Below are 24,949 nucleotides of genomic sequence, written 5' to 3'. Positions count from 1 at the left end.
ATTCATATAGCCCTTTCAATAAGCAGTTGCAAATTCAAGCAGTGCCACTCTCTTTGCTCCCATGGCATAATGGACCACAGATCTCTTCTTCTCTTTGAAACAGATGGTGCAGGTGGTTTCACTCCTGAATGTCATTCCGACTCCGAGTGCGTCACATATATGGGTTGCTTGAGTGTCCACATTTTAAAAATACACTCCAGCCTTTCTCTAAGAATCCAGACATTTGATCTCTACCATATGGCAGTAGCTTAGTGTCTGGGTGAAAGCATTCATCTGTTTGCTTTCTTCCTATTTTCTTTTTGAAACAATTGGCTTTTAAGACCTTTGGATGAGACTGTGGCTGCTGACAAAGGAAAATGTTACGTTTGAAGTGAATGAAGCTGTAGAGACATTTGCTTGGAACATACTCTAATGCAGAGGTAGACAGACTTCCCTGTAAAATCTACAACCCCAGGTCCACCAGCTGAAGCCAGGTGTAAAATAGTGGCTCAGGAAGGCAGACACAATTGCAGGACAGGTTTGCCTCTAAGCACATGCTGAGCCCAGGAAGGTGTGTTCAGTACCAAAACAGGCGCTCTCAGACATAAATCCTTTCTATTCCTGTTTTTCCATGCTTTCTAAATTTCAGCAGCCTAATTAGGAGGTGGGGGGAATCTTTATTTTGTCTACATTGTTAAACCACTGAGAGTCACAAACTCTTGATGATCAGGATTTGGTAGTAGACCCTGATCCACCTTCTGCCCACCCCTGGTTAGTGTGCTTCACACAATATGGCCTAGCTAGTGCCATGTCATGAAACCCGTAGTATATCTCTGTGCCCACCTAAATGCCAAATAAGATAAGACTATCTGTTTTAGCTCTTTGTTTAACAAAAACAAAGCTCTACAATATAGCATTTTCCTACCTGTCCCTCAAGGGAGTGTGTGTCATACCAGAAGGAATAAATTGTGCAGGGTGGTGGGTTGGGGCAAGTATTGAGAGACTAGCTAAGCCCACAAAGATGCTAGTAGCATCTCATACCTGAGGTACTGCATGGAAAGGTGGGATTTAGATGTACATAAATACTAGGTAGCCTGTTTAATAATGTCAGCTTTATTCAATGTTTTGGTTCTACAGTTTTAGCAAACAACTGTCAGGATCTTCTGTAGGTTGGTGGAGCTTTTGGAGTCACAGTTCAAATACAGTAATTCAAATACAGATTGAAGCCCCTTTGCATTTACGGCTTAACTTTTCCTTGACACTTTATCAGATTACTTCACACTAAAAAGCGACATTTTAAAAATAGCAGTCAGCATGCTATCCAGCTTTGAAAATGGAAAGCACTCAGAAGACAGATATACTTGCTACATTCCTTATCTTACAAAAACATTAAATCCCCAGGCTTTGGGGAGCGGAAAAAATTCCCTTTAGTCATTTATCTCAAAAAAGTTCACTAGATACCATGTTTAGATTGCTTATTTTGGAAACATAACAGAAGTTATGGTCTAGCTGGGGACGAGGGTTTGGGAAATCACAGGGACAATAGCCCAATACCTTCATTAGAACCAATCAGTGTTTACAATGTGTATGGCATAAGTGAGCTTGCATTTTACACAGAATTCTTCCTAAGGCCAGATAGTTTAAAAAAGCATAGCAGAGTTGATGAAGGGGGAACATGCTCTTCCTGTTTCCCTGCAGTCCTGGGGCACACAGCTACCAATGGCACAGCATACTACGTACCTGGATTCAAATAAATTATCTGTGCATTTAAACTTATTTTTCAAAATACTTTATCTGTGTGAACTTGTACAATTTAGGAACTTGCATTTCCCAGGAAAAGTGACATCAAACAGTGTTTTAGGGCATTTAATGGAAACGTAGAATGAATTTGCTCCTAGCTTGCAGTAGTGGGTCCTGCCAATTAGTTTATGAATATGATGATAGCAGTCTCTGAAATGTTGTTTGATGTGTTTTCCTAATTAAATATATCATTGTAACCTCAGAAATGAGAGTTAGGAGGCAATATACAACATTTTGTATGAGCGAAGCAGCACGGGTGAAAAGATTTTTGATTTCTGGAATCTTGCCATATTACAGGATTGCAGAAAGCATTCAGAATATGAAGAATAAGAATAGGCTTCATCAAAAATATTTAGCCAGATGTCACCATAGGCAAAGTAAGAGTCTTACTGAAAAAGAACTGATGCTAATTCATAACATTGAGGAATCACCCTTTGAGACAAAAGGTTTGCATATCAGGAATTAAGTGTTTCACCACATTAGACGCAAGTTGAGAGGGAGTTGCTCTTGCTGGGTGTTTGGATGCACAGTAAAATATTGTTCAAGAACATTTGCTAGCTACTTTTAATTTTTTAAGGAGTTCAACATTAAAACCATTTACAATCTCACATTAATATATTAAAATATACAGAAGACAAACCATTTATTCCTGTGGTCTATAAAACAAACATAGTTCTTTACATGGTTTCACTTGTGTTTTCTCTAATTTTCAGTCCAAAGTTAGTCACAGTTCTATTACTACTCAGAAGGACCTTGGTAAGAGCTGTTTGCACATGATCAATTCATTCATACTTTCCTAAACCATTCAGCAGTTTATTGTTTCCTATTACTTTTCCAGTTCTTCACAAGGATGATTTGCACTTGCTAACTAACTGTCCACTTAAGTCCTATGTTTCCTTTTCACACAGTTTCTCAAATCATTTAATAATATAATGTAAACAGGCACATCTCTCATTATTTCTTCAATAACATTCAAGAAGTTGCAATACTTGAAATACCTTTACACAATTTCTAATATATTAAAAAGTCAGTATATTTGCCTTTACATCTCAAACAACTGCTTGAGGTGGAACTAGACATTTTAAAAATTCTTTTAGTAGTACCACTGCAGCAAATTTCATGGAATGCTTCCATATATTTCCATCATGCAAGAGTCTGTAAATCTACCCAGTACTCCTTCCCAAAGCCTAATTAGTAATTTCCTGGCAGTGTGAGGCCGGGGGTGGGGGGATGCTGGCTTAACACAGGGTGCCATAATACCCAAGTCTGCCACTGTCCTGTTCTCATGGCCAAACAGATGCATGTGAGAAACCTGCAAGCAGAAACCAAGCACAAGAGCACTCTTTCCTCCTGTGGTTTCCAGAAACTGGCATTCAGAAGCATTGCTGTCTAATTTCTTTAATAAGACTCTAATGATTTTCCTTTGCAACTGGTGTTTTATGGAATGCTGCTCTGATATTTATAAAAAGTGATGTTTACAGAGAGCTGAAGAGAGAAGGCAGCAATGTATCAATTGCTGTTAGCTATTAGATGGTTTCTGGGCAAATGAGACTGGTTTACTGCGAGAACTACATTGTGAATATTGCAGCATTGCCCTGACATTGACCTGTATGTGAGTGTGAGAGTGTGCGTATGTATCTCCCTCCCTCTCTTTCTCTCTCTCACACACCAGCAGTGTGCATGGTGCTTCATCAAGTGTAGAAGGACAAGTCTCAGCCCCAAGTAGTTTACAATCTGCAGTTCAACAGAGGGAGGTATACCAACCACTAAGTATTTGAAACATGTTACAGCCAATATTGTGTGCGGTAAAACTGATTGCTATATCCACCAAATCATTCTCATTGCTCTGGGAATCAGGGAGCATATAATAATAACAAGAGACAAGTGACAGTAGCAAACTGACCACTGAAGTGAAGAAACTAGGTTAAGTGCTAAAATACTTAATTTTGTCTCAGTTTTGTTACAAAGAATAGAACTGGAAAATAAAAATACAGTGAAAATATTTTCAAAACAAAAACAATCCTGAGGCTGAAACTTGGGAGTGTTTAATTAATAAAGCACAATATTTTACTTAAATTGTCCAAATCTCTCCTTTTCATTTTTCACTCTTTTCAATTTCTTCAGTTCCCAAGGAAGTTCTAAAAGAATTCGCTGCATTTGCAATTATTCTTTATAGTACCAGATAGTCAATTTTTCCTTCCACCATGATACTGAGGATCCCCTGCCTCAGCCCACCCCGGAATATTCCAAAAAAGAAGTTAGGGTTTCATATGAAATATCTTCTTGAAAGCCTTTTTGAAGTTCTCATTACAGAGTGGATATATAAATGGATTTAAAGTAGAATTTATATAGCCAAGCCAAATAGTAAACATATGAACTGGCCGATTGTAGCAGCTTTCACAATAGGCCATGACCATGAAGAAAACAAAATATGGACTCCAGCACAGCATAAATGCCGCCATTATGAATCCCAATTGTTTGGCTGCCTTTCTGTCTCTGTTCATACGCAACCCTTGATTAACACTCATGGAATGGCTGCGTAGCTTCTCCCATGTCTTTTTCAACTGACGGAGACTTGTGCTGTCTTTTTTGTTGGTATACTGAGGGAAACATCCTTCGATATACGGATGATCCTCTAGAGTAAAATCAGAGTAATTTCTGCAGGGAGGCTGCTCTGCGTAAATCTTCTCATCCAAAGTCTTGTTTAACTCAAAGTCTTGGAGGCAAAGGCTCTCTGTATTCTGAGTGCTTTTATTGACACAGTCATACCTCATGCCTGCAGTGCCTGTTTTCATGTCACTTTGTGCAAGGGCTAGAGGAAAACAGCTAAGCTCCGCTACTTCATGGTTACTGCAACGAAAACCCTTTGGGACGTTAACAAAATTGCTTGCTGGATAGTTGGCTGCCGTTCTTTTGTTCTGGTCACAGCTGTTCTCGTTTGAGATGTGTCCAATATCTTTACTTGCGCTTCCAAAACAAATCTTTTGCACTTCTTGCAGCCTTCCACTGTACATACCTGATTTTTCCGAGGATGATATAAAAGACCCATTTATGTGCTCCCGGTGCCGATAATGCCTCTGGACAGCCTTGTATATTTTTGCATAGAACCAAAGCATCAGCAGTGACGGCACATAAAAGTTTATCATGGCTGTCAAAACTTTAAACCACACGATATTGCAAAAATCTGTTTCACATATATTTCCATTATCAGCCCCATCGTTAACAGTTGTGTTGCTGTCCTTATAAAAATTACGCCAGCCAAGGATTGGGATTACCCACATACAAGAGAGCAGCCAAGCTACTGTTATCATAACAGAGGCTCTAGTTTTGGTCCGGTACCTGAGATATTTTAGTGGCTGCTGGACAGAACGGTAACGATCTATGCAAAGTATGAAGAGACTGAATATGGAGGCTGTGCTAGCGACATAATCCATTGACAGCCAAAAGAGGCAAGCATTTCTATTCCAGATCCATTTATCCTTCAGCAAGTACACAATGTTTAGTGGCATGACAGCTGCACCAACTATAACATCAGCACATGAAAGACTGACAATATAAAGATTGCCAACAGTCTGCAGTTTCTTTTCTGTTCTCACTGCGTACAGGACCAAAATATTCATGACAACTGTGATCAGGGAGATGCTACCCAAGACCAGTCCTAGAACAGGTTGAGCCTCTGTAGAATTCTTGTTTGTGGTTCTGTTAATCACACACATCTCTTCACTAAAGTTTGAAGAAAAGAATCAGTAGGTCAGTTGTTTTCTCCCGGCCTTCGTGAATCTGTAAATGAAAAAAAAAAAAAGAAGAAGTTCCAACAACAGGCTAAATTTTCCAACAATATTGACAGATATAAGAAGCAAGGGATGAGTTGACTGAGGTAAAAAAGATTACAAAGAAACTATACTGCAAAAATTTGCAAAAGCACCTGGATTTCCGGTCCACATCTCTTGTGCTGTATCATTAAAGGCCTTTTAAACAATTACAATTCATATTATACATATACATGTATATATCTTTATGTGTATCTTTATGTGCCTATTATCTTCCCTCAGAAAAAGTTAAAAGGAGTAATGGCACAAAATTCAATTACAGCAGTTATATGAACTACAGGGCAGGCGGGGTTGCATCCAATGAAGTCCCATTAGCGCAAGGACTTCTGCATGTGCAATAGGACTTTTCTTCCCTCTCCTCACGCCCCTTGTTGCCCACCAGTCTGCTCTAGAAGGACAGGCAATGTAGCCCCCTGCAAACATTGATGAACTACAGCTCCCATCATCCCTGACCATCAGCTATGCTGGCTGAGAAGAAAAGGTGCTTTAGTCTAAAACATCTGGAAGGCACTGCAATGGCTACCCCTGCTCTACAAAACCATAAATTGTAATCCAATTACTGCACACTGTATATGTGCTTTGGACTGTTTAGGGAATGTGCCTGATCCATTGCTTCCTACTAGCTATATTAGTAGTAGTATAAACACACTTTCAGATATATATATTTAACTTTTCAGCAAATAAATTATTAACAGTCCAACTTTGCTGCTTCTGCACGATTCTCATTGCTGTACAGTCGCTGGAAAGAATGGCTGTCAAAAATACATAAAATGGTCAGCAACTAATAGCAGGAAGCCGAACCAAAACTCTTATTTCTTGCTGAACTCTTAGAGGCTGAGAGATTTTTGATTTGTGGTAAATACTAATATGGTAAATGTATACCCCACCGTTCTTCCCAAGGGCAGCCTTTTGATATCCTGCAGTGTGATTCTCCTAAAGGAGTATCAGTGATGCACCCCTTCATCGTCCACTCATATATTTAATCACATTCTCTAACTTAGTAACTCTCCCAACAAAGTCATTCTGGTTTGCTGTTAGTGGAAATGATCATTGAATGATATGGAGGGTGTCTCTCGATTTCCTCCTCTGTCCTTTTTTTATTAGAAAGCAAAGAATTGGAGGCTAATTTTTGAACAGTTAGCAGTCAGCATATTTCAGCTTTTAATCTTGGTCAGGTTTCCATTCAATAGTAGTGTAAAACAGCAAAGAAAAGTTCTGAATAAAATCTGAAAGTGCATTTTGATTGGCCTCTGATTTTTTGCTGGCAGTTTGTCTTTGCCAGAGAATTACATATTCATTCATCAACAACTTCTCATATGAACCAAGGGACAACTGAGGAAACTGTTTTAACCAGACCTTCACGTGCCACTCACTCTTGAGAAAGATGTTAACCTGCAAAAAAGGGTGCAAAGTTCTATGTTTACTTTTTATGCATTGCAAAACATTCTGTTGATGTTGGGACCAGGTGTTTTAAGTTTCTTCTAAAACGAAAATAAATGAATGTATGACTTCTGAATAATTATCAGCATAACTATGTTTTTCTGCAACTTCATTAACCATGATTCAGAACCATGATTCAGAATTCAGGTGAAAGAAAAGGCTATTGTCCTCTTTAGAAAAAAAAGATTTCCATTAAACAAGTAGGCAAACTCTTGTAGTTGATGGACTTGTTTGGAGATCCTTTCTTCTTTCAGCACATTTGTTCATAAACTTAACTGGAATAAGAGCAGCCAAAATTAATGCCAGCAGAAGTAAAACTCCTTAAATTGATGAACACCAGTGACAGAATCTATCCTGCTTTCATCAGCCTCAATGCATTTAAAATGGTAACAATAGTTATTTGATTATGCAGATTAATCCATACTTGAATGGATACCATACTACCAGGTGCATGCCTTGTAGTGTTCACGGGCTTATTGGCAACCACTTATTTGGCATCCATCAGAGATGGAGAGGGGCTTGTCATTCATTCCTTGAATCCTTGTCACTGTATCAGGGTTAATATCAACAGTTTCAAAAACACTGTAGAAAAAAATGTGAAGAGCACACGGATGGATAGTATATAGAGGATCATATAACAATTGCATGTGGGGAAAAAACATATTATGCTCAGATTATGCATTTGAATGTGCTGCGTTGCTATCAAAAATGAAATACTGGTTTCAAAATTGGAATGCTAGTTTCAGGGAGCTCAGGCACGTAAAAGACAATGCAGGGACTCAAGGCAGCATCCTTGAGGTTCTCAGTCTCACACCCGTTCACTGTTTAGCTTCAGCAAGACTACCGTATCATGTGTAGATACCAGGAATGGCCCAGGTCATCTTGGCACCTGAGGCGAACCACAAAAAAGTGGTTCCCCACAACAGGGAGTAAAAGGTGAGTGAAGATCTATGTAAGAAACAAGGGGAGGGGGAAATAATCATCTACATTGGGAACAGGGGTAGGAGGAACAAGGGTGCTCCCACATCCCCAACACTAGCATCACTGCAGCACCTACTAGGGCATGACAGTGGTGAGATCAGAGCTATGCAAACCTGCTGGTGGGAGTACTGGATTAGCTCTGTAGGTGCACCACACAGCTCTGACCTTACTGAACACAAAAAAACACAAAAAGAGGGATGGCAGGATCATGGTGAAAATGGTGAGAACTGTATGGCGAGACCCAAGCTTTCTCATAGAATATTCTAGTTCACTGGGATCACTGAAGCTTTCATGCACTATCCCATATTTTCTATACATACTATAATTACGTACTTTTATGTCTGTGACGTACTGAATATAGGTAAACCAATTTGTTTAAACCCTCTCCTTCCCAGCCCTTTCATTTCCCTTCATCTGCTTACCTGGTTTCAACCTAGCATGTCTATCTGACTTCCATTCAGTTTTCCAGCCACTGCAGATGAAACCTAAAGTTTAGGGTGGGGGGAAAACCAAACTTTCAGCACAGCAGAGTTTACATGGCAAAAATAGGTAGCTAATAGAATGTTAGCTGAATATTAAAGTGCTACAGGTATATGGTGATAGAATAAGGGGGTGGTGGGTAGCAGCAAAACAAATGAATAGAAATGTTTTTATTTAGAGCAGAGAGTGAACAAGTAATAAGGGTTTTGTTCAGACAATTCTAACCACACTAACCTGGGAGCAAGCCCCACTGAATTTAATTCTGAACAGACTTGGTTAGGACTGAATTGTAAATCTGGATACAACTCTATGACCATAAGCTTGAGAAAATTTAATATCTAGAATAAGAATTTCTGCTTTATTCCTTTATTCATGTAGCTACATGTTTGAAAGAATAGGGAAATGGAATCTCATGACAACAGATTTAGATTCAAAACAGCATGTGGCAAGTGGTATCTCAGTCAGAATGTAGGTATGAATAGAAAAATTGCTATGATTTAAAAAATAATGTCCAAACTACTGCAGTGGGAAAAGGAAAGATAAAGACACAATATAACAGAGCAAAAATTGTAAGTACATGAAGGCCCCCCTAAATACTGTATAGGCTTTGGTGCTCTGTTCCATTACAAAGAAGGGAAATGATCCATACCCCAGGCATTAATATAGCTAGGTCTCAGTAACCTACAGAATGTTTAAAAGATACAGGCAAATTAGCCATTTTACTGCAGACAAAAACTGAATACAGAAAGTCCAACATGAAAACTGAATATATAACCTCACTGTACTTTCTGATGTCAGAAAAAAGGGGGAAGCACTATCAAACAAGAAAAATATGAGCATATTCAAAGAACAATTATCCTTATAAATTATTCCCACATCCTAGTTGCAGTAGTATCACAGTAAATGACAGTTAAGATTCATACCTCTCGTTTCATCATATAGGTAAGGTGATTTATCATATTACTTAAGGAACTATCTGAAAGATTTTCAAAGGGGATGAATTCTGGATTAATTGCAGTTTCTGAGTCCCCTTCAAAGGTAGCCCCATATAGAGAGCATTGCAGTAGTCCAAGTGGGAGATAACTAGAGCATGCACCACTCTGGCAAGACAGTCTGTGGGCAGGTAGGGTCTCAGCCTGCATACCAGATGGACATACACAGAATTGATGTGATGTGAGTCCAATGGACAGCTGTGAGTCCAAAATGACTCCCAGACTGCGCACCTGGTCCTTCAGGGGCACAGTTACCCCATTCAGGATCAGGGAGTCCTCCACACCAGCCTGTCCCCCGTCCCCTAAGAACAGTACTTCTGTCTTGTCAGAATTCAACCTCAATCCGTTAGCCGCCATCCATCCTCCAACCGTAATGTACATACTCCTGTGATCTCTCTGTCTTGACAATGTAAGATGAGGGGAAAGACTGAACTTGGGAACCAGATCTAACTGTTTTCATGGGCGTAGGCAGGATTTTTTTGGGGGGGGCAGGATTTTTGTTAGGGGGTGTAAAACCTATGTGACTGGTCAGTTAGTTAAGTATTTCTATTGTTTTACTTGATCTACCTGGGGGGTGGGGTGGGGAGAGAAACAGCTGCTCCCTGCCCCCCTTGGCTATGCCCATGACTGTTTCCCTGTTGAAATCAGAAGTACTGATGTTATAATTACTGGCCCAAACTGGCCAGATGATGGAAAATTGATTTACAGTTTTTCATGCAACTCCTCTCCACTTAACCTTCTCTCACATAAGGTTCACACTGAACGTGTGCCATTTCTTATGTTTTCTACCCCAAATTTGCCACAAACTATCCTGAAACTTGGGACACGGGTGGCATTGTGGGTTAAACCACAGAGCCTAGGGCTTGCTGATCAGAAGGCTAGCGGTTCAAATCTCTGCGACAGGGTAAGCTCCCGTTGTTCAATCCCAGCTCCTGCCAACCCAGCAGTTCAAAAGCACGCAGTGCAAGTAGATAAATAGGTACCACTCCAGCAGGAAGGTAAACGGCGTTTCCGTGCGCTGCTCTGGTTCGCCAGGAGCGGCTTAGTCATGCTGGCCACATGACCCGGAAGTTGTACGCCGGCTCCCTTGGCCAGTCAAGCGAAATGAGCGCTGCAACCCCAGAGTCGTCTGCGACTGGACCTAATGGTCAGGGGTCCCTTTACCTTTCCTGAAACCTACTTTCCCTGCCAAGCTTCAAATCAGTCTGTTGAACCATTTTCTAACTATAAACTACTTCCCACCCCATTCTTAAGATAGGGCTGTGCCTGTGGCCCAATAAAACAAGTTCATTCATAGCGTGCACACAGTAATATCACAACAATATATATTATACTACTGGTAGAGATCGAATGAATCATTCTTAGGATATCCACAGGAAAAAAACAGCAGGTGCAAAAGTTGGTTTGTGAATTAACACCTACAAACAACTGCTGTGGCTGACAATCAAATGAGAATATTGATTCACTGTGATATTTTCATTTGTATGACTACAGGTATAGGAGGGGGGTAATGAAAGGACGCATATTACACCAGCAGGCTTTGACAGATTAAGCAATGGCAGTGATTGAGTCACATATTAAAGAATGATCCAGAAGAGCAACCAGCTTGTGCAGTCCTGCATCAATCAGTGTGACAATGCTGAAGAAAAAGTAATGACATACAAGCCAATAAGTACATTTTGTTCCCTGAAGTCAGTCCGTCAACACATATATGCAGCATTAAATTTATTAAGGTTTTCATTGGGCTCTGTGGAGGAAAGTTCTCAGATATTATAAAAATGAGCTGGAAGTCTGAATCAGTACTACCTTATTTACTGCACTCTCCTTGTCCTCACAGTAGTACTCTGATAGAAGCCTTGGTCACCTAGAAGGGGGTCTAGTAAAATGAAAAGCAACATATCGAAAACCATGTATCTTCTATCTACATGATCAGTAAGAAGCAGTTTTGGATAAGACAAAGAGGTATAACTGCTTATTTTAAAAAATGAATAGCAATTTGGTCTTCGAAATCTGATAATGAATTGTTACTCTAACAATTGCAGTTGGAGTCCAGTTTAGGAGAGCAGGTGCTTTTAAAGATAGTTTGGAAGTCAATGGCTTTGAATTAAACATGTCTTCTGCAAACAGAAAGACACTTCTGCTTATGGAACACAGCCTATGTGAGCCCTGGCCACGTCCCTGTGCTGCTGCAGCCTCCTCAGAAGTGGTGTTTTAAGTGGATGCAAAAGGGTGGAATGGGAAGGAGATGCAAAGCAAGCAGAGTTCTATGTGTGGTCCACTGGGTCCAAAGGAAGATGCTAGACAGAATTTGTTAGCGCTATTTGAGAAAAGGAAACAGAGAACTTTCTGTTAATTGGTAAGCAGTGTCATTTTGCTGTGTGCATGCTTTTAATATAATATTGTTAATATTACTTCATTGTGTTTAATTATAGATTAATGTATTCTCCAAGTAATTTGTATCCTTTAATTTACAAGGCTTTGAAGATATTTCTGAAATGTGTGGAAACCACAAATGAAGATTGGTTATGTTTACCAACCATGATAAAGCATAATATTGTGAAGATAAGTGGACTTCTCTAATCACAATGTTAGCTTTGCCTAAAAACCCCAGAAATGAACACAACATATGCAAAATAGATAATAAGTATTGCTGAGTTTAAGAAAGAGATAAGGATTTCTTCTATGGTGTTGCTGTACTTATATGGACAAGAAAAGGAATTGCTGGTTCACTGTTGATATTATTTTTAGAGGTCTCTGACTACATATGCTTGAATCTTTCACATGCAATGCACAAAAAGTACAATTTAGAAGTGTCTTAAGTAGTTGATGTTTGAAGAGATTGCATTAGATCTTCAATGCCAATACATTTAATAGTTCAGTCAGATTATCAAGCTTTGATGGAGCTGAACATAACAAGGAAAATTGATCAGGAGGGATGGAAAAGAATAGTCATGACACACTACAGGGCAATATCATATTTTGGATACAGCAAAATTTCAATTGTTGCATGAGGTTTCACTTTTAATGTAAAACTTCAAAAGAAAACAAAACCTGTTCTGAAAAACATAACCAAAGTCTTAACAAAACTGAAGCCTGAGCAGGGGAGCTTGATTTGATTTATATGCTGTTTACAGGTGCTAAACTCGGAGCAGGACTCAGCAGAGCAGGACTCAACAGAATAATCAGGAAGGCTTTCAAACACAGCAGACTACTTCCCATGATGTGGAATAAATGAAGTAATGCATATCACCTTCTGAAAAGGGCCCCTGTATTATTACTATTATTAATTAAATGTCTATACTGCCCTTCATCAGATCACTGGGAGGTTTACAACATAAAAACACAAACATACATAACACAGCAACAAACAGAAACAATAACCCTCCCCCCTCATACAAAGTTTAAAAGGCAATAGATTGTTTCATTAGCCAAAGGTGTGTGATAAGAGCCTAAAGATATGTAATGAAGGCACCTGTCACTCAGACCCATGCATGTTTAAATAACATGAAGGACTGAGTAAATTTATCCAAAACTGCTTAACGTTATATAAGACCATTAGTTTAGGAGTAGGTAAACATTGGGTTTTCCTGGGGACAGTGATGGGGCAAACGAAAAGCCCCTCAGACCCACGGCTAGAAAGCATGGGGCAAATGGAAATGTGGACAGGCCTTTGGTGGCATATATGTGTTTTTACATATCAGTATATTGTTGCTTCTGAATGCAAATTCAGGCCAACAGTACCCTTAGCTCACCTGTGTCCATAAAGAAGTCGCCAAGTAGGAAGTTGGGGGACATTCAGCTAGACCAGTGTTTCCCAACCGGTGTTCCGCGGCACACTAGTGTGCCGCGGGACGTCGGCTGGTGTGCCGTGGGAGGGAGGCGGGCGAGTCGGGCGGCGAGAGGCGGGGCGGCGGCGGCGAGCACACGCGGGGCGGGGAGCGAGCTCCCTCCCACATCCCATCGCCCCGTGCTCCGCGCTGGTGTCCGCAAGCCTTGCGCACCCGGGGGATCTCCCCCCGGGAGCGCAAGGCTTGCGGGCAGCAGCCTGCAGCGCGGAGCACGGGGCGCCCTCCGGAGGACGCCCCGTGCTCCGCGCTGGTGTCCGCAAACCTTGCGCCCCCGGGGGATCTCCCCCCGGGAGCGCAAGGCTTGCGGGCAGCAGCCTGCAGCGCGGAGCACGGGGCGCCCTCCGGAGGACGCCCCGTGCTCCGCGCAGGTGTCCGCAAGCCTTGCGCACCCGGGGGATCTCCCCCCGGGAGCGCAAGGCTTGCGGGCAGCAGCCTGCAGCGCGGAGCACGGGGCGCCCTCCGGAGGACGCCCCGTGCTCCGCGCTGGTGTCGGCCAGCCTTGCGCACCCGGGGGATCTCCCCCCGGGAGCGCAAGGCTTGCGGACAGCAGCCTGCAGCGCGGAGCACGGGGCGCCCTCCGGAGGACGCCCCGTGCTCCGCGCTGGTGTCGGCCAGCCTTGCGCACCCGGGGGATCTCCCCCCGGGAGCGCAAGGCTTGCGGACAGCAGCCTGCAGCGCGGAGCACGGGGCGCCCTCCAGAGGACGCCCCGTGCTCCGCGCTGGTGTCGGCCAGCCTTGCGCACCCGGGGGATCTCCCCCCGGGAGCGCAAGGCTTGCGGGCAGCAGCCTGCAGCGCGGAGCACGGGGCGCCCTCCAGAGGACGCCCCGTGCTCCGCGCTGGTGTCCGCCAGCCTTGCGCACCCGGGGGATCTCTCCCCGGGAGCGCAAGGCTTGCGGGCGTCAGCTGGCAGCGCGGAGCACGGGGCGCCCTTCGGAGGACGCCCCGTGCTCCGCGCTGGTGTCGGCCAGCCTTGCGCACCCGGGGGATCTCTCCCCGGGAGCGCAAGGCTTGCGGGCGTCAGCTGGCAGCGCGGAGCACAGGGCGCCCTTCGGAGGACGCCCCGTGCTCCACGCAGGTGTCCGCAAGCCTTGCGTACCCGGGGGATCTCTCCCCGGGAGCGCAAGGCTTGCGGGCGTCAGCTGGCAGCACGGAGCACGGGGCGCCCTTCGGAGGACGCCCCGTGCTCCGCGCTGGTGTTGGCAAGTCTTGCGCACCGGGGGATCTCCCCCCGGGAGCGCAAGGCTTGCGGGCAGCAGCCTGCAGCGCGGAGCACGGGGCGCCCTCCAGAGGACGCCCCGTGCTCCGCGCTGGTGTTGGCCAGCCTTGCGCACCCGGGGGATCTCCCCCCGGGAGCGCAAGGCTTGCGGGCGGCAGCTGGCAGCGCGGAGCACGGGGCACCCTTCGGAGGACGCCCCGTGCTCCGCGCTGGTGTTGGCCAGCCTTGCGCACCCGGGGGATCTCCCCCCAGGAGCGCAAGGCTTGCGGGCGGCAGCTGGCAGCGCGGAGCACGGGGCGCCCTTCAGAGGACGCCCCGTGCTCCACGCAGGTGTCCGCAAGCCTTGCGCACCCGGGGGGCGCATGGGGCGCCCTGAAACAGAGGGTTCCCCATGCTGCGGACTGTAGCCTGCCGCCGGACGCGCGGGGAGCCCTGAAGCAGAGCGCCCCTCGCGCCAGGCAGACATGGGCCAGCCCCACAAGCTCGGGGGACAGCGGGGAGGCGCAGCACCGCCATCCCACTGTTCCCCGACCTGGTTTTTTGGGGGGGAAATAAAGGAAAAAAAAATTTCCTTTATTTCCCCCCTCAAAAAAGTAGGTGCGTCCTATGGGACGGAGCGTCCTATGGGACGAAAAATACGGTACTTACTATTTCATAATAAAGTAATTATAAAATACTTTCTTTGTGTTTATTTGATTCCTATTAAAGAGAGTTACTTTATATATAGTCAATATAGGCACAGAGTTAATTTTTTAAACATTTTCTAATGGCGGTGTGCCTCGAGATTTTTTTCAGGAAACAAGTGTGCCTTTGCCCAAAAAAGGTTGGGAAACACTGAGCTAGACCTGACAACATTCAGTCCCTTTGAATCCTTCAGTGCTTGAACGGGAAGAGTGGCAAAATAGTACTCATGGTTATAGGTTCCAAAACGTGGGTAGGCAAACTAAGGCCCAGGAGCCAGATCCACCCCAATCGCCTTCTAAATCTGGCCCACGGACGGTCCGGGAAGCAGCATGTTTTTACATGAGTAGAATGTGAACTTTTATTTAAAATGTATCTCTGTTATTTGTGGGGCATAGGAATTCTTTCATATTTCCCCCCCAAAATATAGTCCATCCCCCCCAAGGTCTGAGGGACAGTGGACTGGCCCCCTGCTGAAAAAGTTTGCTGACCCCTGTTCTTAAAGATAATTAGCAGAACTTATGAAGCTGCCTTATATTCAGTCCATCTCACTCAGTATTGTCTAAACTAATTAGCAGTGCTCTATAGGGTTTTAGGCAGAGAACTCTCCCAGCCCTACCTGGGCTCTTCTGCAAGCAAAGCAAATATTCTACCTACCACTGAACTATGGCCCTTCTCTCCATTAATTATTATTTCCCCCAAAATTAATTAGTGCTTATTATTAGAATTATGGTAAGCCTTTTTGGTTTCATTTTGCATGGTACTTATTGTCCAAGTGGGTCTTGTGTAAAAACATCAATAGGAACAGAAATCAACAGAAAAAGACTCTTGCTAAATGCAAAATGCTACATCAAAGCAAAATTACTTTATCTTAAGACAGCACAAATAACAAAAACCATATAGAAAAACAATAGAGCTTGGAAATTATTAATGTGGCCAGAGAATAATCAGCCTCAGAATTTGTATTTGTGTCTAAAAACAGAGCACACAAGACTGTAATTTATTTAGATTTATGAGAATATATAAGTTTATTTGATCGGTACACAAAATCCCCAAATATTTCCCAGCTACTGTTTTGAAAACATTCATATTTTCCTTGTTAACTTTTGAAATGTTCCACTTCTTTTGCAACCATGGAAAGCCTGCTCCCTATTTCAAATCACTTAATTATCAGCTCCCTTTGACAGAGACGTTCAGCAGGACAGAAATGAATTCGAAGAATTTATTATTGTTTTCTCTGAACCCTCAATATACCACAAAAGCTTAAATACCTTACTTGAACTCATGAAGATTTAATGGCTGCAATTAAAAAAATGCTATATAAAAGAAGCATGTTATGACTATAACACACAAATAACCAGTTTCTTGAAGGGCAATCTGACATTGCTTATTTCTTATCTTTATCACTAGCACTATGAAGCTCCACAATGGATTTCACAATGTCTTACAGAAAGCTAGTTTTAAAACACATAAATTGCCAGCAATGTAAAATTAAAATAGCTACAACCAGCAGAAAAATCATTATGCAGTCTGCCAAGACCACCAGCAATTCCCAAGTTGTCTGTGGGGAGAAGTTTGGGAGCTGCTGGTTGCGTGTCGAGGTCCCCAGGTCCACCCCAATAACTCACACATCACACAGAAATTTTTGTTTAAGATTTTTGGCATAATTTTGGCCACAACTTTATTAAAATACAAATTTATGAGTGGTTGCGTAGGCATTGGTTGCGACTATCTGCCCCCACCATGGGGGACAGACTGACATTCCGCATGATGCGAAAGTCAGAATGGGGGAATACACTTGGGGGTTACGCGGAGCAGGGAACCTGCCCTCACCCCAAATGCAACCAGGAGCTCATTGCTATGGCCCGAGCCCCCTTGACAGAGTGGACAAGCAATAGTTAGCTCCCAATTCCTTTAACGGAATCCCTTGCAGCAGCAGCATTAGAGGGGCAGGCACAGCCAATCCATGCCCCTCAACCAACCAAACCATAAACCAATGCCTAACCTTACAAGTTGTGACGATTTGCTATGCAGTAGGCAAAAACCAAATGGCCCCAGCCAATCAGCAAGACGGACACAATTCCTACCAGGCTCCCGCTCCAAAGCAGACAACCCCATGACAGGCATAGCAAGGTCAAAGCGAACAACCCTATTCTAGGGAGGGAGGGACAGGCAATCCAATGCACGGGCGAAAAGAGGAAGCCCTAGCCTCGTGCAAGGAGTTTTACTATTTCTGGTTGTCAATCAATAAATGGCAACATTAACTTCTTCCCAACAAAAAGGGAAGCCCCAATCGCATCAGTGGCCAATGATCAATTAGCCCGCCCCCAACTTTGGAGTGTCCTGGCGGCCCCCACCGCAACATGTGCTCTCCATGAAGGAGAACACGCTTTATATGTACAAGTGAGTGAGTGTGAATATGTGTGTGTGTGTGAGAGAGAGAGAGAGTGAGTGTGTGTGTGTGAGAGAGAGAGAGAGAGCACACACACTGAAAATGCACTGCTGAGAACTATTCCTTTACTGTTTTGTTTGATAAGGATAATGCTATTTTTCATTTTCCATCCATCCAGCTTTTGGAAGACAACACATTTTTTTTTTGCTTTCCATCTTTGTTTTTAATATCTTCCATCTGCAGATGTCTTTCTCCATGTGTGTTTTCTTTCACTAAATCATCCAGTCTGAATTCCACATGGTATCATTAGCTCAGGCTAGGAGAGTAGAAGTAAGTTGATCTAATTACTGTACAACATTATACTTTTTGGAAGAAGAATGTTGAAAGAAAAATGGATCATTTTTAAAAAATTGCCTGTAGCATTTTTGGAGGACATTTTTTCTGCAGATTCACCCTTCTCCCTGCACCCCACTTTGCTCCCCACAAATCTACTATGGAAGGCTGGTGTGGGGGCATTCAAAACAGCATGGGAGATGGCACTGGCAAGGGGATGGGAGAATCAACAAAAATGGCCTCCCTTCCTTGTGCCAGTGGAAGGATGGATGTCCTTCCATGAATAGAAAGAACCTTCTGTTCAAAGAAGGACAACTCTGGGTCCATGCCTACGTGGAATGCTGGGAACGTTAGAAACACAGGAAGCTGCCTTCGACTGAGTCAAATCATTGGTTCATCTAGCTCAGTAGTGTATACTGTTTGAGACCAGAATCCTTCCTAGCTCTACCTGAGATTCCAGCAACATGTGCTCTACTACTGAGGGGCTATGGGTCTTCCCCAAATGCTGCATGCCACAGTTACAGGCCCTTCAAACAGGATATTCCACACTCACCATAATCATCTAGATCACTGGTGGATCGGGACCACTGGTGGGTCTCAACAGGAGCACTACCACCATGCAAATATATGATAAATGATTAAGAAATGGGTCCCCAAATGCATGTTTTGGTTAAAAGTGGGTCTGAAAAGGTTGAAGATACTGTATCTAAATCACAAAAACAAGCTACTATATAGTAGAAGGGACCAGTGGCTTCAGATACACCATTAGTGGAAGAAAAAGACTTAGTATCAAGAAAAGCTGATAAAATATAAACAACATAGATGCAATTCAACAAAAATGTTTTCCATCAGTCTTCAGCACAGTAAACACATGAATGTCAAATCTTGTACATTTCTGATACTTTATTTTCTAGTCCTTCATCCATATCCATGGGGCTTCATGTGATTATTGTACTTTACCAATACAGTTTCCACAGAAAATGAAGTTAATTTTAATTGTGATTTGTCTCCACTTCTCTGCAGCATTTTGAAGGACATGGTTGGGTTGTTGTTTTTAATGCATTATTCAAATACCACAAAGGCCTCAGATTGTCCACAGAACATAAACAACTAGTTTATTAGTTCTGGCTCTTCCAGCTAACAAATTGTTCATTGTCTAAATTAGTAAGCACTTTAGTTGGAATGAGTCACTAAAATGTGCTGCCCTAGTCACAAACAAAATAAGTGGCAACTAGAAGAATACTGGACTGGAGTTGAAAGAGTGATACTTTTTTAACAGGGCAATATCTGAATAATTATTAATGATCTAATCTGAGTTTAAACATAGACAAAATATGAGACAAGTGTACTACCTTCCAAGTGTAATTTGGAATAACTGCACTTCAGTTCTATGTGGAAAAGTAAACCAAAACCTAGGGACCCCTGACATTGGATGTCCCATCTCCCATCAACAGAGATTTCACAAGAAAATGCAACATACTCCAACCTTGAATCCTTCCAACATACAAGCCCCATCCACATATACCACTCATCATGGCAGTCATTCAGCTAGACACTGGCCTGGTTCAGACATAATGCTAAGCCAAGCCATGGCTAAGTGCAAATGAACAGGCATGATGATGTACAGAGAGGAGACCATGACTGCTTCACCTTTCCCAGGCTTCTGCTGCTGGTAGAGGACCAGGAGTTAAGCCCTGGTTTGGCCTAGCATTATGTCTGAGCCCAGGCTCATGCTTTTTCTCTCTCCAAGCAAATCATAAGGTTTGTTCTTGGCTTACAACTCATTGTTTGCTTGAGGGAAATAAACTATGAGCCCAGTTTCACACATAACAGTTAGTCAAACCATGGCGTAACTTTCATGTTGTGGCCTGGTCCAAAGCCAGACCCCACAAAGAAGCAGGTCAGAGGCTGCAGAACAATGGATAGCTTGTTGGACATCTCCATTGCTTCCATCCAGTTTTGAGCTTCTTGCCCTACTCCTGCACCACGACTCCTGAGCCCTGTATCTTCTGCTGGGCTTGTATTGTTACTTGCCTGAATAAAGATCTCTCTTGAAACTTCCAAGTAAGAGCCCTTTTTGCATGTGTTGGGCAAGAGCCAGGAAAACTTCTGTCTTTCCACCAATGTGAACTTCCAGTGTGGGAGGACCGGTGGGTCCAAGAAATAGCAGAAGCAATAGCCATGGAGATAAATACCAGAAAGGAGGTGGCATGCAAAGCTCTTTTGAAAACTCAAGAAATTAAGTAGTGTGCAGTACAACAAAAGCATCACCTTAAATTCTACTGCTGTGGCTTCATAGGAATCCTGTCCAAAATAGTGGCAACTTCCTAATACTTTATGTTGAGTTTTGGAATTGTTTTACGGATAGACAAACATTGTGCCCTTCAGATGTTGCTGGACACAAACTCCTGCCAGCCCCAGCCAACATGGCCAGTGGGAAGGGATAATAGGAGTTGTAGTTTAACAACTTCTAGAAGGTGCCTCATTGACTACCCCCGCTCTACTCATATGTTCTTGACATAGTCACTAAATATGTGGATGGGATTTGGATCATTCGCCACTGGCTGCCCCCAAACTTGATGCTGGCATGCATCTTGCACCACAAACATTTGCCTGTTTAGAGGAACAAGTAAAAAGGAGCTACCTGTATAGACATTTTATAAGACTAGGGCCCTCGTTTTCACAGGGGTCTGAATCATGTGGAACTGTATGTATACAACTGTGCATACATAATCACTATTTTATACACATTCTATTCAATGCACAGATATTTGGGGTTACGTCAGGGCTGGGAATATCAGGGTGGAGTCCTGCTTCTCCCACATTTTTAATATACATGTGGAGCATGTGTACACATATGAGATTTCATAGCAAATTACAATTGCATATGGAAGATGACACTTTTTTTCAGTCTACAACATTTTTGCAGCCATTGTGTCTACGATGCCCAATCACTGCTTTTCTGAGTCAAAGCCATGGCAGGAAAAATGGTGACTCAATCTGTAGGGGAGATGTGGTAGACAGCAAGGAAGTACTTATTTCTTCTTTTTTAGTGGCAGCAGAAGTGAGTGGGAACCAATGATGCAATTCAACTGTGGATTATTTTCTGAACAAACACAATTAGGGTTTTGCGCGATTTAAAAAATGCAGAGAGTAATTATGCTTGCTCACAGAGTTATTACCATTATTTCCTCTGTAGTGAATTATCATTGCAAAGTTAAATTTTGCAAGGAATAAACACATCAACTAATTCGGAACTAATTTTCTCTACTTCCTGTTATTACCAGACAGGTTGGACTGTGAAAGAGCACTAGGATTTTAGCTCTTCTAGGATTGCAAATCTGCAACAAATCTACAGTATATATTAATGTTTTTCGGGGTTAGTGAATTTCAGCCAAAGGGACACACTGCCTTCTGGAAACCTACGGTACTTCTTGGGCTGTATGCCACTCTCCAAGAATGTGGGCACCCACACGAGAGCACATGCACACAATAGATTGAAGCCAACTAATGTTTACTCAGAGTAGACCCATTGACATTAATGATATTAGATCCATTCATTTCAATGGGACTACTTTGAATAAATGTTAGTTGACTACAACCCAGTATTTTATTTCAGGCTCATTGGTAGGTGGGATGAGGGAAGCTTTTGACTAAGCCCCCCTGCAAATGCAAGTTGTGAAGATCTGCTCAATTCCACCATCTGATTTTACATTCTCTGTGTCTCAGGGCCTTTCCCTGTTCTTGGCCCATAGCGCTTTGGAATTTGCACTTTGATGTTGTCCTTTCAATTGTGCCAGGGATGACATGATTTTCGTCCCCTAGTGCTCTCTGCTCTGGTGCCATACCACTGTCATTAAGCAGGGGTCAGCAACCTTTTTCAGCCGTGGGTCGGTCCACCATCCCTCAGACCATGTGGTGGGCCGGACTATATTTTGGGGGGAGAAATGAATGAATTCCTATGCCCCACAAATAATCCAGAGATGCATTTTAAATAAAAGGACACATTCTACTCATGTAAAAACACGCTGATTCCTGGACTGTCTGCGGGCCGGATTTAGAAGGCGATTGGGCCACATTCGGCCCCCGGGCCTTAGGTTGCCTACCCCTGGTCATTAAGAGTCACTGCAGGGCAGATCAGAACACTCAGGAAAAAGGAAAGAGTGTTTGGAACTGCTCCGCTTAGAGGGCTTCTTACAATCAAACAATACAACATTTTTGTTAAATAAAAATTGTTAAATGTTTCCTGAGTATTTGGCCATCAACAGCATTCATGAAATATTGGTGCAGACTAGAAGACTCATTCTCATTTCCTAACTCCAGCCTGCTCCTCAGCACTCCTCAGTGCCGCTGGTGATACGACTGGCATATCCAGTTGGGGGTTGGGCAAGCCTATTTAAAAGGCTTGGCAGGTTATACAAGGCCTCCAGGCAGGGGCGAAACTAAGCTTTATGTCACCGACTGCCTGCAGGCCAGGAATTCACCATCCCTGGTGTATATTGTGTATACTCACAATGCACACTAGCTGAAAAATTGGTACTGAGTAAGCTTCAACTTTTGTCTACTCTTATGTTGCCTATGATTTTGGACACTTGCTCAAAAACTAGAGAGGGCATATTTCCAGTAACCTTTTTAGAGCTGATTTCACCTAAGACTTTTCCATGAAGCCCAACACTTTTGGGATGATGCTGGGCCTCCTGATGTTGTTAGGAACTCGCTCCCACAGCATGGCCACCCATTTGGATAGCTTTAAAAGACGATTAGACAAATTCATGGAGAACAGGACTATCAATGGCTACTAGCCATGATGGCTATGATCTACATTCTACCTCCACATTTGGATGCAGCAATTCTTCTGAGTGCTAGTTGCTGGAAGCCACAGGAGGGGAGAGTGCTCTTGTGCTCATGTTTTACTCCCTGGTTTCCCACAGGCATCTGGTTGGCCACTGTGAGAACAGGATACTGAGCTAGATGGGCAGTTAGCTTGATCCAGCAAGGTGTTCTTATGTTCTTAATATCTGTTTCCCTTGACTACTACCTCGCTGGTTGGGGATGATGTGCATTCAACAACATGGGTGGATGGGTGACTCTGTTCTCCAGCCCTGCTCTATATAATCTTTGATTCTAGCATGCCTGTAGGCAAGAAGCTATTTGACTACTTCATCACATGCAGAAAATAATTCATTACAACACCAAAGAGACAGAGCAGCAGTATTCTAAACTGCACTTCCTCGTACCTGTGAACAAATATTTGCAGAATTGCCTTGCTATGATCCTGCCTGAATTAGGGCAAGCTATGAGAATGTAGTTTGTTGTTTGTTTGTTTAAAAAAATATTTATTTATTAAATTTATATATCGCTCTCCATCCACAAATCTTCCCAGCATAAAAGAACAAGCTAAAAACAGAAAATACAGTAGTACCTTGGGTTAAGAACTTAATTCGTTCTGGAGGTCTGTCCTTAACCTGAAACTGTTCTTAACCTGAGGTACCACTTTAGCTAATGGGGCCTCCCACTGCCGCCGCTGCCCAATTTCTGTTCTCATCCAAAGTTCTTAACCCTAGGTACTATTTCTGGGTTAGCGGAGTCTGTAACCTGAAGCGTCTGTAACCTGAGGTACCACTGTACATAATAAAAACAAAAACAAACAAAAAAGTCCACAAACAAAATGTACCATATTTACATGAATGTCATGCACACTTTTTTGGCCAAATTTTGTCACAAAAATTAGGATGCACATTAGTTTTATGGCACATTTAAATTCCCCAGCAAATACTTTTTGATTTCAAGGTTTTGAAAACTGAGGTGTGCATTAGATTCGGTGGCACATTAGATTTGCATAAATATGGTATATAGGATGTTGATCAGGCAAAGATCGGGTGTATAATGAAGGCACCAGCTGAACCTCCCTGGGGAGAACATTCCAAAAACAAGAGAGGCTCTGCAAAAATGGTTCTTGTGTTGATACTCTCCAGACCTCTCTCAGAGGAGGCAAACAAGGAAGGGCCTTGCCCCTCACTTTTGGGGTGGGGGATAAAATTCTGGTGTCATTGCTTTTAGTCGCCATCACAGCCCACAGGAAAATTTGAGACCACCCAGGTTATTGAAATGTAAGGATTTCTAGCATCCAATAACGTAAGCTGGTGTCTTCCAAATCGAAGTAATCTATCACCACTCTCTAAAAAGCTGTTATGTGGGAAGCATGTTGAAAGCATGGCATCATTTTAAAGATTTGTGTGGTTGGAAAGAAGGCTCTATGGTTAGGGTTGGCACAAAAGGAACATAACTCTGGGGATAAATACCAACTGGGGTGTGTGTTAATTTGGGCAATAATGGAGTGGAGTTCAGCCACCTTTCTCCCTTGCTGAGTTCCTGATCTGAGGGTGCCTGCTGCTGTTATTGATTTTATTTTTTAAGATCCCACACACCACAGACAGGGAAAACACAACCATACATTTCCCATATAATTTAGTTGGGTCCTAACTGGGGCAGGAGTCATCGAAAGCCAATGCAAGAGATCATTATTGATTCTCAAAAAGCCCCATAGAAGACAAACAGAAAGCCCAGGCCTTAGTGGGTTTACTCAGAAGTCTCACCGAGCTTAATGGGGCATATTGATGTTGTTTTATTGATGATATTTTAGATATTATTTATTGCAACTGTTGAGTGGATTTCTGTTTAACTTTTATATGTTGGTATTATTATTTTATACTGGTCTAATGATTGTTGAATGTTACTTTGTTGATGTAGGCTGCCTATTTTAAAGTTATGTTTTATTATCACATTTTTGTATTGCATTAGTTTGTTATAAGATGTACATTTTTTGTTTCTTCAGCTTGTAAACCGCCTTGAGTATTGTGAGATAGAAAGACGGTATACAAATTTAAAAATGATGCTGCTGCTGATGGTATCCCTTGATAAATCTTTTTAGAATTGCAGCCTGGACCATTTTGTTCCTTACAGCTTCTGCCCAGTG

General features: G+C 42.8%; 1 protein-coding gene across 6 annotated transcripts in view; it reads right to left on the bottom strand.

The window, feature by feature from the left end:
* Nucleotides 1-2,501: 2,501 nt before the first annotated feature.
* Nucleotides 2,502-24,949, bottom strand: part of HRH1 (histamine receptor H1) — an 83,812-nt gene continuing 61,364 nt past the window's right edge. For 2 of the 6 annotated variants that reach the window (XM_081848242.1, XM_081848243.1), the window contains 2 exons: nucleotides 8,453-8,515; nucleotides 2,502-7,631 (listed from right to left, as the gene is read on the bottom strand). In XM_081848242.1, the coding sequence (XP_081704368.1) occupies nucleotides 4,038-5,495 (1,458 nt within the window). In that variant the 5' untranslated portion in view covers nucleotides 5,496-7,631; nucleotides 8,453-8,515 and the 3' untranslated portion in view covers nucleotides 2,502-4,037. The remainder of the gene's footprint in view (nucleotides 7,632-8,452; nucleotides 8,516-24,949) is intronic. The other 4 variants (XM_081848245.1, XM_081848247.1, XM_081848244.1 and 1 more) reach the window with 3 other exon arrangements.

The sequence above is a fragment of the Podarcis erhardii genome, assembly GCF_964252035.2.
Source record: "Podarcis erhardii genome assembly, chromosome: 2".
NCBI classification, from domain to species: Eukaryota; Metazoa; Chordata; class Lepidosauria; order Squamata; family Lacertidae; genus Podarcis; species Podarcis erhardii.
The sequence above is the reverse complement of the archived record's forward strand: the minus strand, read 5'-3'. Positions and strand labels throughout refer to the sequence as shown.